The sequence below is a fragment of the Salmo salar genome, chromosome 12 (genome assembly GCF_965601325.2).
Source record: "Salmo salar chromosome 12, fSalSal1, whole genome shotgun sequence".
Lineage (NCBI taxonomy): Eukaryota > Metazoa > Chordata > Actinopteri > Salmoniformes > Salmonidae > Salmo > Salmo salar.
The window spans coordinates 42133207-42150181 of NC_138302.1; the positions used below are offsets into that span (position 1 = coordinate 42133207).

Consider the following 16975-nt stretch of genomic DNA (forward strand, 5'->3'; position numbering starts at 1 on the left):
AGATTCAAACAAATACATGTCTGTCATTGAACAAGCCCATGCCATAATTAGATAGTGAAAAATCAAACCTACCTCTTTCATTAGTTATTTTAACAATAAAAGCTAATTTACCAACATTTCTGAAAATGGATATACACTCCGTGTACAGTTTATTAGGTACTCTCATCTAGTACCATGTCGGACGCCCCTTTGCCCTGTCCGGAGGTATCATCGGATGGGGCCACAGTGTCTTCTGATCCCTCCTGTCTCAGCCTCCAGTATTTATGCTGCAGTAGTTTATGTGTCGGGGGGCTAGGGTCAGTCTGTTACATCTGGAGTATTTCTCTTGTCTTATCCGGTGTCCTGTGTGAATTTAAATATGCTCTCTCTAATTCTCTCTTTCTTTCTTTCTCTCGGAGGACCTGAGCCCTAGGACCATGCCTCAGGACTACCTGGCATGATGACTCCTTGCTGTCCCCAGTCCACCTGGCCGTGCTGCTGCTCCAGTTTCAACTGTTCTGCCTGCGGCTATGGAACCCTGACCTGTTCACCGGACGTGCTTGTTGCACCCTCGACAACTACTATGATTATTATTATTTGACCATGCTGGTCATTTATGAACATTTTAACATCTTGACCATGTTCTGTTATAATATCCACCCGGCACAGCCAGAAGAGGACTGGCCACCCCTCATAGCCTGGTTCCTCTCTAGGTTTCTTCCTAGGTTTTTGGCCTTTCTAGGGAGTTTTTCCTAGGGAGTTTTTCCTAGCCACCGTGCTTCTTTCACATGCATTGCTTGCTGTTTGGGGTTTTAGGCTGGGTTTCTGTACAGCACTTTGAGATATCAGCTGATGTACGAAGGGCTATTTAAATAATTTTGATTTGATTTTATTTTGCCTCCAGAACAACCTGAATTCTCCGGGGCATGGAACTGTTGCTCAATTGGTATCAAGGGACCTAACGTGTGCCAACAAAACATTCCCCACACCATTACACCACTGCCATCAGCCTGTACCGTTGACACCAGGCAGCATGGGGCGGCAAATCCTGACTCTGCCATCAGCATGACGCAACAGGAACCATGATTCGTCAGAACAGGCAATATATATTTTCGCCACTCCTCAATTGTCCAGTGTTGGTGATCGCATGCCCACTGGAGCCGCTTTCTTCTTGTTTTTAGCTGATAGGAGTGGAACACGGTGTGGTCGTTTGCTGCAATAGCCCATACGTGACAAGGACCGGCGAGTTGTGTGTTCCGACATGCCGTTCTGCACACCACTGTTTTGAGCCGCCTGTTAGCTTGCTCAATTCTTGCCATTCTCCTTCGACTGCTCATCACAAGCTGTTTTTGTCCACAGGACTGCCGCTGACTGGAAGTTTTTTGTTTGTCGCACCATTCTCTGTAAACCCCAGACACTGTTGTGTGTGAAAAGCCCAGGAGGTCGACCATTTCAGAGATACTGGAACCGGTGCGCCTGGCACTGACGATCAAAGTCGATTAGGTCACTCGTTTTGTCCATTCTAACGTTCAATCGAACAGTAACTGAATGCCTCGATGCCTCACGTGGCCACATGACTCTGAAATGTTTTTTTGTGAACGGAGTGGTGTACCTAATTAACTGGCCGCTTAGTTTATAGCGTTTTGGAAAGAAACTCTGCACATATTTGTTATTAAAAGCCCTGGAAGAATGTTTTGCTACAGTAATGGCCAAATGATGGTGTTCAGTTCATGTGTTCTTTACTTTTCTTCAACCAGAGTTTCATGTCTTGTAAAAACAGCTATTTGAATCCATCTAATGTTTCATAATATCACAGTAATGTGCAGTTTGAACTCTCAACAGAATCATTTGGAATTCAGAAATTTCTCCTACAACGTATTCTCAAAATCAAAATTGCTATCATATGTATTTATTGTACCTGGCAAGTGAGGAAGGCAAAGCAGTTGTTGATAGATTGTCTTCATGAAACGAAACGAGAATCTATCCAACAGCAAGTGCGTTTGCATTACTCTAATGAATGATTAAATATTAGTATTGTTGTCAAAGTCTGATTGGATGCCAGACCCTCACTGTTTGGCAGACGCACTGTTTTACTGGTAGTTGAATCCTCACTAATTTTATTCTGAGTCATGGGATGCGTCCCAAATGGCACCCTATTCCCTACATAGTGCACTTAGATGGGCTCTGATCAAAAGTAGTGCACTATTAAAGAATAGGGTTCCATTTGGGATGCAACCATGGTGTCAGATCCATTAGCATGACACCTATTAACATGACACAGTATATTTACAGCTAACACTGTCTGCCTTTGGGCTACCAACCCCCACATGTACGTCACACATCCTTGGAAGTCGTGTCAGAGTCACTTGGAGTTGGTTTCAGAGTAATTTGGAGTGGGTGTCACTTGGCACCCTCAAACAGGCAATAAGGAATACCAGTTAAACTATACTCTGAGCAGCGTCTAACTTTTAAATCCAAGCAGCAAACACAGTTTGTGTCTACCAACCTCAGCCCCTCTAAAAGGGAATAAGTAATAGCAGGTAAAGTACACACTGACCAAAGTCTAGCTTTAAAATCCAAGCAACAAACCAAGTTTGTGTCTGTGTAGGGAGCTAGCATCATCAAACATACTGATAGGCCTACCTTAAGCTCTGTTCCAAGCCATCCTTATGGTAAGCCAGCCTGCTAGTGTGCCTCTTGCATTACATTATTTACATGTGATCTCCAGGCATTACAGGCATAGACTCCAGATAACGTGCTTGATTAAGAGCTAATATATCTGATTTCAGATCAGATTCTGGTAGAGCAATGTCACGCCCTGTCTGCTTCCAAGTGCTCGACGTTGCTGTCAAGGAAATAATGGGAAAGTTATGTTTTTGTTTCTGCCAACTGCTTCCTTCAATAACCTTTCTATAGGAAAGGCCAATTGACAAATGAATCTTGTAAGTATGTTCGTACAATGGGAAATCTGTTGGTTGATTAGTGAACCAGTGTACACAGGGGTTGCTAATGTATTTGGCTATTTTAGCATTGTTTAAAAGCTCAAGGACTTTACAAAGCAGAAGGCAAGGCCAGACAGCATGTATAAACCCTCATTCTTGCCAGCGTACATGACAAACAGAAGATACAATTTAGTTTTGAGCAATGAATATCAGATATTACAGACAGTATTGTATCACCATTTTACAGTATTATCATTGATACAGTCACATATGCATTAACATCTATCTGACTTTAGAGACAGCCATAGAAGCTCCAGCCTGGCTCTGTCGGTCATAGTTCGAACATAAACCAGTTGGAACGGAGACAGAAGCAACACTCAAGCCAACGATTTACGAGGGATTTAAGAGACGTCCTTATCACTGTCTGGGAGACTGATAGTGGGGATGGTTCCTTCCACTCCAATGTTGACTGATGTCGTTGCAGGCGACAACTCTGGGAGTGCAGCCCCTCTCGACCATCACGGTCTTGGAGATTTCTGAGACACTTCCTCAAGAATGATAATCATGGGAGAAATGTTTATTTAGCACATGGCGGCCTCCTCCACTGATCTGAGTCAACCCAATGTACACAAACAGGCAGCAACAGGCAGCCAGCCCAATTCTGATCTTTTTTACACTAATTGGTCTTTTGACCAATCACATCAGATCTTTTCACATCAGATCTTTTTCAGAGCTGATCTGATTGGCCAAAAGACCAAATAGTGAAAAAAATATCAGAATTGGGCTGCCTGTCTAAATTCAGCCAACGTCTGGTTATGACTGTGACATTGGCACACACTGGATTAAGGCTAGGATTCAAACAAACCGCAAGGGCAGACTTTTAATCAAATGCTGTAAAATGTTGCCGTATTTTTATATATCATATGTATTTCACCATCTACGCACTCTTTCTTTAATGTTGTCTGACAATGCCACATGGAAAGCAAGCTTCTAAACTTTTACTCCGGGATTGAATTTCCGTTATGAGACATGTTACTGTAGGATCTTTCAGCCTCTCAAACTGTACAAATTACACAAACTACAGCAGAATCCCTCTAAGACTTCCTTCTTTTCCCAGAATGAACTTCACATATTGTCAAGGGCATGGCATTTCGTATGGGGCTTTGAACAAGGGTTCTCGTCATCAACATGTGGCAAATTAAAGCTGTAAGAGCTTTTGATGTGTTTCTGCAGAAGTCAGATCCTTCTGATTGATAAGCTGGTAATCAGCAGAGGCTGATCTGAGATCTGGCGTTAGAGGGGAGTCCCGTAACAAAGGCCTTTACGAGGTCGCTAAAGACACTGCAAACGCACTCCCCTCTCCATAAACTCCACAGCCTGCAGTGAAAACATTCTCAAACTATTCCCAACATTTCCTCCCATTTTTAATAATCACTCCAATTCACTCCCTGCAGGGAAATGAAACCAGCGAGAACCGAGAGACAAAATCTGTTAACTAAGGCTTCAGGGACTAGTTAATGCACTATTAAAGGAGGAGAAACTCTGCGTATTCAAAGAATCATTGCTATTAATTAAGTATTATTAGAGCTGGCATATAGAGATTGATAGAACCTGTTTGAAGTACACTATAAAGAATGACGGCACTGGGACATTGTCAAAGTATACTCAAACAGATAATCTGTGAAGGAAGAATACTACAATGACTCAGTGATATACGTTTGAAGTTGAAGTTGATCTATTATTGAAATAGTTTGTTTTTGCTGTTTTCTTATGTTCAAAGTTCAATGCACAACAAAGTATCACAGACGCAATGACCATTCATTCACAACAATACAGTTTTGTCCAAAACGATAATACAAAATAATAAACTGGGTACCCAATAAAAATTAAATGTGAGTGCACTCAATTTTCTCAGTTCAGTTCAGTTCCTATCACGATGTACCAGTCAAATGTCCCTCTAGAGATAAGGTGATGATGAGGATTGTAGAAGCTGCAGATGACGAGCCTCTGTAAAATGCAAAATGATCATCAATATTAAAAGCATTCATGCTTATGTAAATATCCTTACTGGTTTTAGATCCAAAATATTATGTACACCTTAGTTATTCATCAAGACAGGCATAGAACTCAGCTAGCACAAAGCTAGCTAACTCACCAAGATTCTTCGTTCACAACATCAAAGGAAAAGACTCCCAATTACCTTCTGGTTCAGCACACTTATTATCTAAGCACTTGATTCTTCTGTAGTAGTAATTATATACTTTACAACTTTGGTTTCTAGTTGGTTTCTACGTTTCTTTCTGCATCAAAGTTTGTGGGTTCTCTTCTCCAAAGGCAAGATGGAAAGAGAGCGAGATCGTTCAAACTCTAGGGGTTGCCAACAAACTCCAAACCCATAAGATTTATGTAAAGAAATTCACTTTAAGCTGTCAGTACCTGCAATTGGGCACTATAATTACTTTAAAAAATAAGTACAGTACCAGTCAAAGGTTTGGACACACCTACTCATTCAAGGGTTTTTCTTTATTTTTTCTATTTTCTAAATTGTAGAATAATAGTGAAGACATTAAAACTATGAAATAACACACATGGAATCATGTAGTAACCAAAAAAGATTTAAGCAAATCAAAATAGATTTTAGATTCTTCAAAGTAGCCACCCTTTGCCTTGATGACACCTTTGCACACTCTTGGCATTCTCTCAACCAGCTTCATGAGGTAGTCACCTGGAATGCATTTAAATCAACAGGTGTGCCTTGTTAAAAGTTAATATGTGGAATTTCCTTCCTTCTTAATACGTTTGAGCGATTATAAGTATTGTGACATGGTAGGGGTGGTATACAGAAGATAGCCCTATTTGGTAAAAGACCACGTCCATATTATGGCAAGAACAGCTCAAATAAGCAAAGAGAATCGACATACCATCATTATTTTAAGAAATGAAGGTCAGTCAATGTGGAAAATTTGTGCAGTCGCAAAAACCATCAAGCGCTATGATGAACCTGGCTCTCATGAGGACCGCCACAAGAAAGGAAGACCCAGAGTTACCTCTATTGCAGAGGATAAGTTCATTAGAGTTACCAGCCCAAATAAATACTTCACAGAGTTTAAGTAGCAGACACAGCTCAACATCAACTGTTCAGAGGAGATGGTGTGAATCAGGCCTTCAGGGTCGAATTTCTGCAAAGAAACCACTAAAGGACACCAATAATAAGAAGAGACTTGCTGGGGCCAAGAAACACGAGCAATGGACATTAGACCGGTGGAAATCTGTCCTTTGGTCTGATGAATCCAAATATGCGATGTGTCTTTGTGAGACGTAGAGTAGGTGCACGGATAATCTCGAATGCGTGGTTCCCACCGTGAAGCATGGAGGAGGAGATGTGATGGTGTGCGGGTGTCTTTGCTGGTGATGCTGTCTGTGATTTATTTAGATTTCAAGGCACACTTAACCAGCATGGCTACCACAGTATTCTGCAGCGATACGCCATCCCATCTGGTTTGCGCTTAGTGAGAATATAATTTGTTTTTCAACAGGACAATGACCCAACACACATCCAGGCTGTGTAAGGGCTATTTTACCAAGATGGAGAGTGATGGAGGGGTGCATCAGATGACCTGGCCTCCACAAGCAACCCATTTGAGATGGTTTGGGATGAGTTGGACCGCAGAGTCAAGAAAAAGCAGCCAACAAGTGCTTAGCATATGTGGGAACTCCTTCAAGACCGTTGGAAATGCATTCCAGGTGAAGCTGATTGAGAGAATGCCAACAGTGTCATCAAGGCAAAGGGTGGCTACTTTGAAGATTCTCAAATATAACATATATTTTTATTTGTTTAACAAATGTGTCCATATGTGTTATTTCATAATTTTGATGTCTTCACTATTATTCTACAATGTAGAAAATAGTACAAATAAAGAAAAACCCTTGAAGGAGTAGGTGTGTCCAAACTTTAAACTGGTAGTGTATATGTTTACATAACTTTTTTGATTGATTTCCCACAATGTTATAAGTCAGAAGACAGCATTCCAGACCTTCCTAGGACCATGTAAATGTCTTATGTCGAATTAACTTGTTTTTGCCTCCCCCTGAAGGTTGGCTGCATCACTCCATCCATTTATATCACTTCACTACAACTTTACATCAAAGGGGCGGTCCTTAGAAAAACATTTATCCAGCTCGACTGCTTCGTGGCACAGACATGGGAAAGCAATTGCTGAATTTGTCTTGAGCATGTGGATCTAAATACATAACTTTCATAGCTCTAAGATAAAGAATGCAACTACACACTTCCTTAAACCTAAAATAAATAAAGAAGTAATTTTGTGTGGAAGTCAAACATTTGTATTATGTTGGAGGTAGACATATTGAACATGCTCAGAACAACTAAATCTAGACCTTTACATATCCCTTCTCCCATTGTCTATAGGAGGGATGCACACTGTTTGAATGGCCCAAATGTTGATTTAGACATTCACTAATTTAACAGATTTTGACTATCACTAATGTCATGATATGTTTGGAAAAATAGTAAAGAAGGTGTAATATGGATGTTCCTAAACCAGATAACTATACAGTGCATTCAGAAAGTATTCAGATCCCTTCACTTTTTCCACATTTTGTTACGTTACAGCATTACTCTAAAATTGATTAAATCGATTTTTTTCCCTCATCAAGCTACACACAATACCCCATAATAACAAAGCGAAAACAGGTTTTTAGACATTTTTGCAAATGTATAAAAATTTAAATACAGAAATAGCTTATTTACATAAATATTCAGACCCTTTGCTATGAGACTCAAAATTGAGTTCAGGTGCATCCTGTTTCAATTGATCATCCTTGAGATGTTTCTACAACTTGATTGGGTCCACCTGTGGTAAATTCAGTTGATTGGACATGATTTGGAAAGGCACACACCTGTCTATATAAGATCCCACAGTTGACAGTGCATGTCAGAGCAAAAAGCAAGTCATGAGGTCGAAGGTATTGTCCGTAGAGCTCCGAGACAGGATTGTGTCGAGGCACAGATCTGCGGAAGGGTACAAAGGTCCCCAAGAACACAGTGGCCTCCATCATTCTTAAAAGTTTGGAACCACCAAGACTCTTCCTAGAGCTGTCCACCCGGCCAAACTGAGGGAGGTGACCAAGAACCCGATGTTCCCAGAGTTCCTCTGTGGAGATGGGAGAACCTTCCTGAAGGACAACCATCTCTACAGGACTCCACCAATCAGGCCTTTATGGTCGAGTGGCCAGGCAGAAGCCACTCCTCATTAAAATGCACATGACAGCCTGCTGAGACATTGCCAAAAGGACTCAGATCATGAGAAACAAGATTCTCTCGTTTGATGAAACCAAGATTGAATTCTTTGGCCAGAATGCCAAAATTCACAACTGGAGGAAAACAGGCACCATCCCTACGGTGAAGCATGATGGTGGCAGCATCATGCTGCGGGGATGTTTTTCAGCGGCAGGGACTGGGAGACTAGTCAGGATCAAGGGAAAGATGAACGGAGCAAAGTACAGAGAGATCTTTGATGAAAACCTGCTCCAGAACGCTCAGTACCTCAGACAGGACAACAACACTAAGCACACAGCCAAGACAGCGGAGGAGTGGCTTCGGGCCACTCAAGGACAAGTCTCTGAATGTCCTTGAGTGGCCCAGCCAGAGCCCGGACTTGAACCTGATCTAACATCTCTGGAGAGACCTGAAAATAGCTGTGCAGCGACACTCCCCATCTACAGAGAAGGATGGGAGTAACTCCCCAAATACAGGTGTGCCAAGCTTGATATTTCAGGTTTGTATTTTTAATAAATTTGCAAACAAATACTAAATTCTGTTTTTATGGGGTATTGTGTGTAGATTGATGAGGGAAAAGAAGATCTCAATACATTTTAGAACAATGCTGCAACGTAACAAAATGTTGAAAAAGTCAAGGGGTCTGCATACTTTCCGAATACACAGTAAATAAACAATTCCAGGTGAAAGCCAAAGGTCATATTTTTCTAGGGGGGGGGGGGGGGGGCACTACTACGTTAATAAAATATTGCCCTCTTGCTAGATTGATGACTAAAGCCATTGCGAAACAGGGCTGTCAGCTCAACTGGTTAATTAAGGTCTGTCTTGTTTTGTGAACACATTAGGGAATGTCTAAAATAGCATGGTGTGTGGTCCCATTAAAAAAAAAATCCTTTATTTAACTAGGCAAGTCAGTTAAGAGTAAATTCTTATTTACAATGACGGCCTAGGAACAGTGGGTTAACTGCCTTGTTCAGGGCAGAACAACAGATTTGTACATTTTCAGCTCGGGGATTCGATCTAGGAACCTTTCGGTTACTGGCCCAACACTCTAAAGAGCATTGTAATTTATAATGAGGCACAGGGAAATCAGCAGGTGCAAAGTAGCAAGCATTTCCATGTTCATATTGAAAGTTTATGGTTCCACTACAGTATGTCACTAGAAAGCCCTAATCATATGAAGTGGTGGGCATCCCGAGTGGTGCAACGGTCTAAGGCACTGCATCTCAGTGCTAGATGGTTCGAATCCAGGCTGTATCACAACCGTCTGTAGGGCCGTGCACAATTGGCCCAGTGTCGTTCGGGTTTGGCCGGTGTAGGATGTCATTGTAAATAACAATTTGTTCTTAACTGACTTGCCTAGTTAAATATTTGTATTTATTTTTTAACTGTGAGGGCTGCGCATCGTAAATGTGATTTTCCCCACTTGGCAAGTGGCAGAATTTTCACTCAGTACAACCTGAGTCCCGACCATATCTCAAGCTCTTTCAAATAGAACATACAATCACCGTTCCCTGTGTCTTTGATGGTGGCAGAGCTCTTTTCCAGAGAAGCCTTTTTGGACTACAGCCATAAAAAAAGCTGAAACTTCAAATGGCTTCTGCCTTCTCCATTCTTTCTCTCTCCATTCTTTGGAGCCGATCTACACTTTCTGTAGCCAGTGATTCGTGCTGGCTATCAGGGAAAGAGCACTCTGCCACATCAAAGGGAGACTCCACTCTGTCCATACCAGGCTGGGTCCCATGAATGAGAGCCTCATTTGAAGTCAGTCATTTGGCAGCAAGCTAAACAACCTGCTGTTAACTACCTCACTTACTGGTGTTTACAAGGAAACATGTAAATTCAATATTATTCTCCACAAACACTGATGCATTCAGAGCGTTAGAATATTCAGTAGGAAAAAGTCAAATGCAATGGTACATTTTTTGTTGAAGGTTGGGTAAAATACCTACATTTTCTGCAGTGATTTGATATGGTAAACTGACCTCTGTGAACCCAGAAGGTCAAGGGTCATCCTCCTCTCTCCTGTTGAGGTGAGGCAGTCTTGAGCTCTTTTACTTAATCCTTTGCATGTTTTATCGAAGTGGGAGGTACAACGCACACAATCGATTTGCACATGCTCAAACTCACTCACATACACACACACAGTACTTTATTCTTCTTTTCATCATTTGTTCGATGAATCCCCATAAGCATAATCCCAATAAATCAAATTGAACTGGTCTTCACACTCCAGAATGCAGAATATAGATTAGAACTGAGGTATTTCAAAGCAATTAATTTCCATTTCTTCTTCGGTGTCGGTTTCCCATTGGTTGAGCACAGTTTGAATTTACTTATAGGGCCAATTATAGTGGAAATAATGAAACGTTCATTTGGTTCATTAAAGTAATTCTCCTGAGATATGATTTTCAAAAGCAGCACCGTAACAAAAAATTTGCATATTGTTCAGGCTTGATTACCGTTGTTACTCTTGTGCAGCATTGTAATGATGATGAATGTAGACCGTAGGGGAGAGTGGGGTAAGTTGAGCCTCTTACGTTAAGCATCACTCCGTCAAGGGAAATATAATATTATTTTTAACAAAGATATCTACATACAGTGCATTCGGAAAGTATTCAGACCCCTTGACTTTTTCCACATTTTGTTACTGTCACGCTTGTGTGTAGAAACAGACCAAGGCGCACCGTGAGTATCGTTCCACATCTTTATTATATTGTGAAACTTAGCCAAACAAACAATAAACTATAAACAAAACACAAACCGTGACGACAGAGGTGCAACATGCACTAACTCAAAATAATCTCCCACAAACACAGGTGGGAAAAACAACTACTTAAATATGATCCCCAATTAGAGACAACGATGACCAACTGCCTCTAATTGGGAAACTACAACACAGCATAGAAAAAAGAAACTAGAGCACAACATATAAAAAAGAAACTAGGTAAACTCCCCAGTCACGCCCTGACCTACTCTACCATAGAAAATAAGAGCACTCTATGGTCAGGACGTGACAGTACCCCCCCCCCCCCCCCCAAAGGTGCGGACTCCGGCCGCAAAACCTGTAACCAAAAGGGAGGGTTGGGGGGGTGTCTAGTGTTGGTGGCGGCTCTGGTGCAGGACGAAGAACCTTCTCATCCTGCGAATTCGCCAACATTGGAGGCGGCTCTGGTGCAGGACGAAGAACCCTCTCATCCTGCAAATCCGCCAGCATCAGTGGAGGCTCCGGGCCGTCACTGGAGACTCCGGACCGTCGCTGGAGGCTCCGGGCCGTCACTGGAGACTCCAGACCGTCTCAGGAGGCTCCGGGCTGCGGACCGTCTCAGGAGGCTCCGGGTCGCGGACCGTCTCAGGAGGCTCCGGGCCGAGGACCGTCTCAGGAGGCTCCGGACCATCTCAGGAGGCTCCGGGCTGTGGACCATCTCAGGAGGCTCCGGGCTGTGGACCGTCGTTGGCAGCTCTGGACTGGGAACTGTCGCCGGAAGCTCTGGACTGGGAACTGTCGCCGGAAGCGCTGGACTGGAAACTGTCGCCGGAAGCTCTGGAACAGGAAGGCGCACTGGAGGCCTGAGGCGTGGGACCGGCACAGGTGGCGCCAGACTGGTAACACGCACCTCAGGGCGAGTGCGGAGAGCAGGCACAGGACGTATCTGACTGAGGACACGCACTTCAGGGAGAGTGCGAAGAGAAGGCACAGGACGTACTGGGCTGTGGAGGCGCACTGGAGACCTGGTGCGTAGAACCGGTGCAGGATATACTGGACCGTGGAGGCGCACTGGAGGGCTGGAGCGTAGAGCTGGCACAGCCTGTCTTGGCTGAATGCTCACTTTAGCCCGGCAAGTGCGGGGCGCTGGCACAGGACGCACTGGGCTGTGAAGGCGCACTGGCAACACAGTGTGTAGAGCCGGTGCAGGATATCCTGGACCGAGGAGACGCACTGGAGACCAGGAGTGCTGAGCCGGCATAACCCATCCTGGCTGAATGCTCACTTTTGCCCAGCAAATGTGGGGAGCCGGCAACGAGCACACCGGGCTGTGAATGCGCACTGGAGATACGGTGCACATCACAGCAAAACACAGTGCCTGACTGGTCACACGCTCCCCACGGTAAGCACGGGGAGTTGGCTCAGGTCTAAAACCTGACTCCGCCAATCTCCCCGTGTGCCTACCCCCCCCCCCTCTCGGGCTTACGTCGTTGCCGTGCTAATTCCTCGTATCGTCGCCGTTCCTCTTTTGCTGCCTCTATCTCCTCCCTTGGACGGCGATACTCCCCAATGTGCGTCCAGGGCCCCTTGCCGTCCAGGATCTCCTCCCATGTCCACTCCTCCTGGCCACGCTGCTTGGTCCTCTGGTGGTGGGAGATTCTGTCACGCTTGTGTGTAGAAACGGACCAAGGCGCAGCGTGAGTATCATTACACATCTTTATTATGTTGTGAAACTTAGCCAAACAAACAATAAATTATAAACAAAACACAAACCGTGACGACAAAGGTGCAACATGCACTAACTCAAAATAATCTCCCACAAACACAGGTGGGAAAAACAACTACTTCAATATGATCCCCAATTAGAGACAACGATGACCAGCTGCCTCTAATTGGGAATCATACAAAAAACCCACCATAGAAAAAAGAAACTAGAGCACAACATATAAAAAAGAAACTAGATAAACCCCCCAGTCACTCCCTGACCTACTTTACCATAGAAAATAAGAGCACTCTATGGTCAGGACGTGACAGTTACGTTACAGCCTTATTGTAAAATGGAGTATGGCTTGAATGCCATCCTTTAGAATGCACTGTATATTTCATGATGTTGTGTATACCTGGAAATAAATCAGAATTCATGTAAACATTACAGTTTTGAAAGCATAGCTTGTACAACAAAAGTGGTCTCTTGGCACAACTTACCCCAGGCATGGGGTAAGTTGAGCCAAGGGACAGGTTAAGTTAAGCCGCCTACACATTTCTGTATTAAATGAAATATTACCACTACCTTTGTAAAACCATGTGTATATTTATTTCCCAAACACAATTCATCACAATCACATTTTTGTCTTTTAATAATTTTAAGCATATTTTAACACAGGCTTAACATACACTTCATACTTTTTAAACCCTTTTAACATAGGCTAGGCACTGATGTTACTTCATATCCCAGCGATAATGTCTTGCATTACGCCTGGGAAGAAAGACTTCAATTTGCTCAATTTGCCATTGGTTCCACCATTGGCTCAACTTACCCCAAGGCAAACACAACTACAAGGATGCACTTTCAGGCTAGGTTTAGGACCTCCTATTGAAGCTTATAGAGACTCCAACTGATGTAATGTTTAAATGATCTACTTTGGTTTAGATACAAGCATTATGAAACCTTGAACACAATAAATCCATTTGACTGGCTTAAAATCAGTTTTTCTAACCTAACTTGTTTACCACATTTCCATGTGTTTTTTTCATCATAGACTCCAAATATTTGGTCAAATTATACATTTTGTGTATGGTTTCCTTGAAAGAAGGGTATCTCAACTTACCACTTTGGCTCAACTTACCTCACTCTCCCCTATACAGATTCCAATTTAACTTTTGTTGTTGGTTATTTCATTTATTGGAAGCAAGCACAGAGAGATTCAGCCAAAACACCATGTGGAAGCTAATGTTTTAATGCGATCAATTAAGTAAGAACAATAAAACAAGGGAAACTTGCGTGTGGTCTACATTCACCATTGCTCACTGAGGACCACTGCTCATGATACATCTGATCTACTGCTCTTTGCTCTGCTCTTGGTCCTCTTTCTAAACTCACAATATCAGAACAATATATTTGGCTCCGATTGGTGCAGCGGTCTAAGGCACTGCATCTCAGTGCAAGAGGGCGTCACTACAGTCCCTGGTTCAAATCTAGGCTATATCACACCCGGCTGTGATAGGGAGTCCCATAGGGCGGTGCACAATTTGCCCAGTGTTGGCCAGGGTAGGCCGTCATTGTAAATAAGAATTTGTTCTTAAATGACTTGCCTAGTTAAATAAAGGAAAAATAAAGGTACTGGTATCAGCTCTTACCTTCTGCAGCCACTGCGTGTTGTTCTCCATGGCCGTCTCCAGGTGCTGCAATTTCTGTGCAGACCATTCACTCTCTGCATGGGGTGGTGTGTCCCTTTGAACCATGTTGGTGCTGCCGTATTGGTCCGGGCTGGCCTGACAGCGCTCCATCTCTGGTAGGATGAAGGTGTAGCTGCAGTGGCCGTGCTGGACACGATGGAGCCCCCTGCGCTTTTCTCCTCTGCGCCTCTGCCCTCTACCACCTCCTCCTCCTCCACTAGCACCCACTACGCTAGCCCCCATTACCCCAGCCACCAGCATCAGCCCCCAACCCAACAGGATTTTCCTCATGGTGCTCCCCACCCCTTAACGCCCAGGTAGTAGCACCTGTGCCGAGGTGTTGTGATAAAAGTGCCCCCTCCCCCCCACTTCACTCACTCACTTGAGATATGGATGCACATGGTTCCAAGCAGAAAAAGGAGAGGAAGCCCTTGTGTTCTCTTCTTCTTAATTTAGATGTATTTTGACTGTGCTTTGGTTCTTATTATTCTTGATAAAGTCCTGTTTTTCTCCCCGCAGGTCCCTGTTTCCTCTAAACTTTCCCTGGCCCCTGTGCTACGTAAGTGAACAGACACAAACATTGACCCCTAAATAGCCACAGAGAAAGAGAGAGGGAGGGGGAGAGAGACAGAAAGAGAACAAGAGAGTGAGAGAGAGAGAGAGAGAGAGAGAGAGAGCAGCTCCAAATGAGTCTCAATCTTCAATGTCCAAAAAAGAGAGAAATGCTTTCCTCCCATCCCACTCCAGTGGGTCGAGTTTCAGAAATGGCCAAAGTGAAATAGTTCTGCCCCCTCTTATCTGAGGGTTGGGGGGAGGGGGAGAGCTGAGGGAGGTCTATTAGATCACCCCGTCTCTTCGCTCCACTAATCTGCTCTGTCCACTCTGGGGCTAAAGATGCCATGTATGGTCTCTCCCCGTTTCAGCACAGGTTAGGAAACATACATAAGTAAATGCACATGAAGCAGGGCTTGTTGCTTTTTTTTCTAAGGCACTTTTGGTCACTTTTCACTGTTTTCTGAAGTATTGATTAATTCATATGCATCTAAACTTTTGAGAGCATGCCAAATTAGCATATTCTTATCAGTCAACTAAATGAAAATATGTAATTTTGCAATTTCCTGAATAAAACATTTGTAATAGAGTATAGAGTATAGAGTAATAGAGTATACACCCTCATCGAGTTCTACTGTAGTCAGCAAATATACCATAGCATGCAGCTCGTTGGTGAAACCATTTTTTGTATACTGCACCTCTTTGCCCTTTATTTATTTTCTACATGATCCTTATTTTTGGCATAGTTTGTCTTGTATTTTATGTTGCGGCTGTTGCAGTCCTTAGGGAGAGAGGTCACAGGGAGTGACTTTTTGCCCTGCTTAAAATTATTCTCATGAGAACTGGGAGAGAAGCGTGGTGAAGGTTCTTGAATATTCTATTTTGACTGAAATCAGGACTTTCAGCAAGTGAAAATCATAAACTACCCCTTTCACCTTTCCTGTGGGAACATTAGTGATATATTTTATTCTGCATTCTTTTTCAACTCTTGCATGTGGTGGTCATCATGCTGTTTGGTGTCTTTTTATGTTGATTTTTACTTGGTTGTTTTACAGCAAAGTCATAGCCCTTATGTCAAATCACACTCCGACAGTTGACTCCAAGTCAATCTTCAGTGGCCTGAGTGGTGGTAGGATGTGGAGGAGAAGGTGAAGGAGGAGGAGGTTGGATTTCTGTTGCCTTGATTGCTGTCTGGGGAGCAGAGCAGAGTCTCTATATCACACCCAAAGGACACATTCATAGCAACAGATTGAGACATGGAGTGAAAGGTTAACACCTTCTCAATGACTTCCTGTTTGACTGTTTCAACTGACCATTTTGGCAGTTCAAACCCTTCCTGGTAGTAAGACAAGATCTGCCAAATCAATCACAGGTTTTCTGTTTGGGATTGTGGAGTAGTAGTGTGATTTATTTTACTATTACGTGGTCATCCCTACTGCCTCTGGCCTGGCGGACTCACTAAACACAAATGCATCTTTTGTAAATAATGTCTGAGAGTTGGAGTGTGCTCCTGGCTATCTGTAAATTGTAAAAACAAGAAAATGGTGCCGTCTGCTTTGCTTAATATAAAGAATTTTAAATGATTTATACTTTTACTTTCGATACTTAAGTATATTTTAAACCAAATACTTTTAGACTTTTACTCAAGTACTGTCTGATTTTCACAACTTTTACTCAAGTATGACAATTTCATACTTTTCCCACCACTGTTGTGGAGTGTAGGTCAGCATCCGTCAAAGTTCGTATTATAAATTTGATCTTTTCAAAATAAATTCCTTTCATTTTGTTGGTTGGTAAAGCCTGGTAACCCCAAATCTCAATAATATTACATATGTGGCCGACCGCCTCGATTCGGTCTTTTGGAATAGTGTTTTTTACACTGGATAAAAGTATAGACTCAGCGCTACAAAATGGTATATCATACACTGCAGTTGAGGAACAATGAGAAACTAATTCTGCTTTGAAAGTTGATAAACTTGTAACCCTAATTCTGAGAAAATGGCCCTGGAATGTTTTGTTACACCTACTGGAGAGGTCTTCTTTGTCTACACCTATTCAGCATCGTTTACCACCTCTTAAGCCTTATCTCCACTCAACTCT

At 43.0% G+C, this 16975-nt stretch overlaps 1 protein-coding gene across 1 annotated transcript in view; it reads right to left on the minus strand.

The window, feature by feature from the left end:
- angpt4 (angiopoietin 4) overlaps window positions 1-15077 on the minus strand; it is a 67151-nt gene extending 52074 nt beyond the window's left edge. Inside the window, exon 1 of the mRNA XM_014131625.3 lies at window positions 14285-15077. Coding sequence (XP_013987100.1) covers window positions 14285-14614 — 330 coding nt within the window. The 5' untranslated portion in view covers window positions 14615-15077. The remainder of the gene's footprint in view (window positions 1-14284) is intronic.
- Window positions 15078-16975: the final 1898 nt, after the last annotated feature.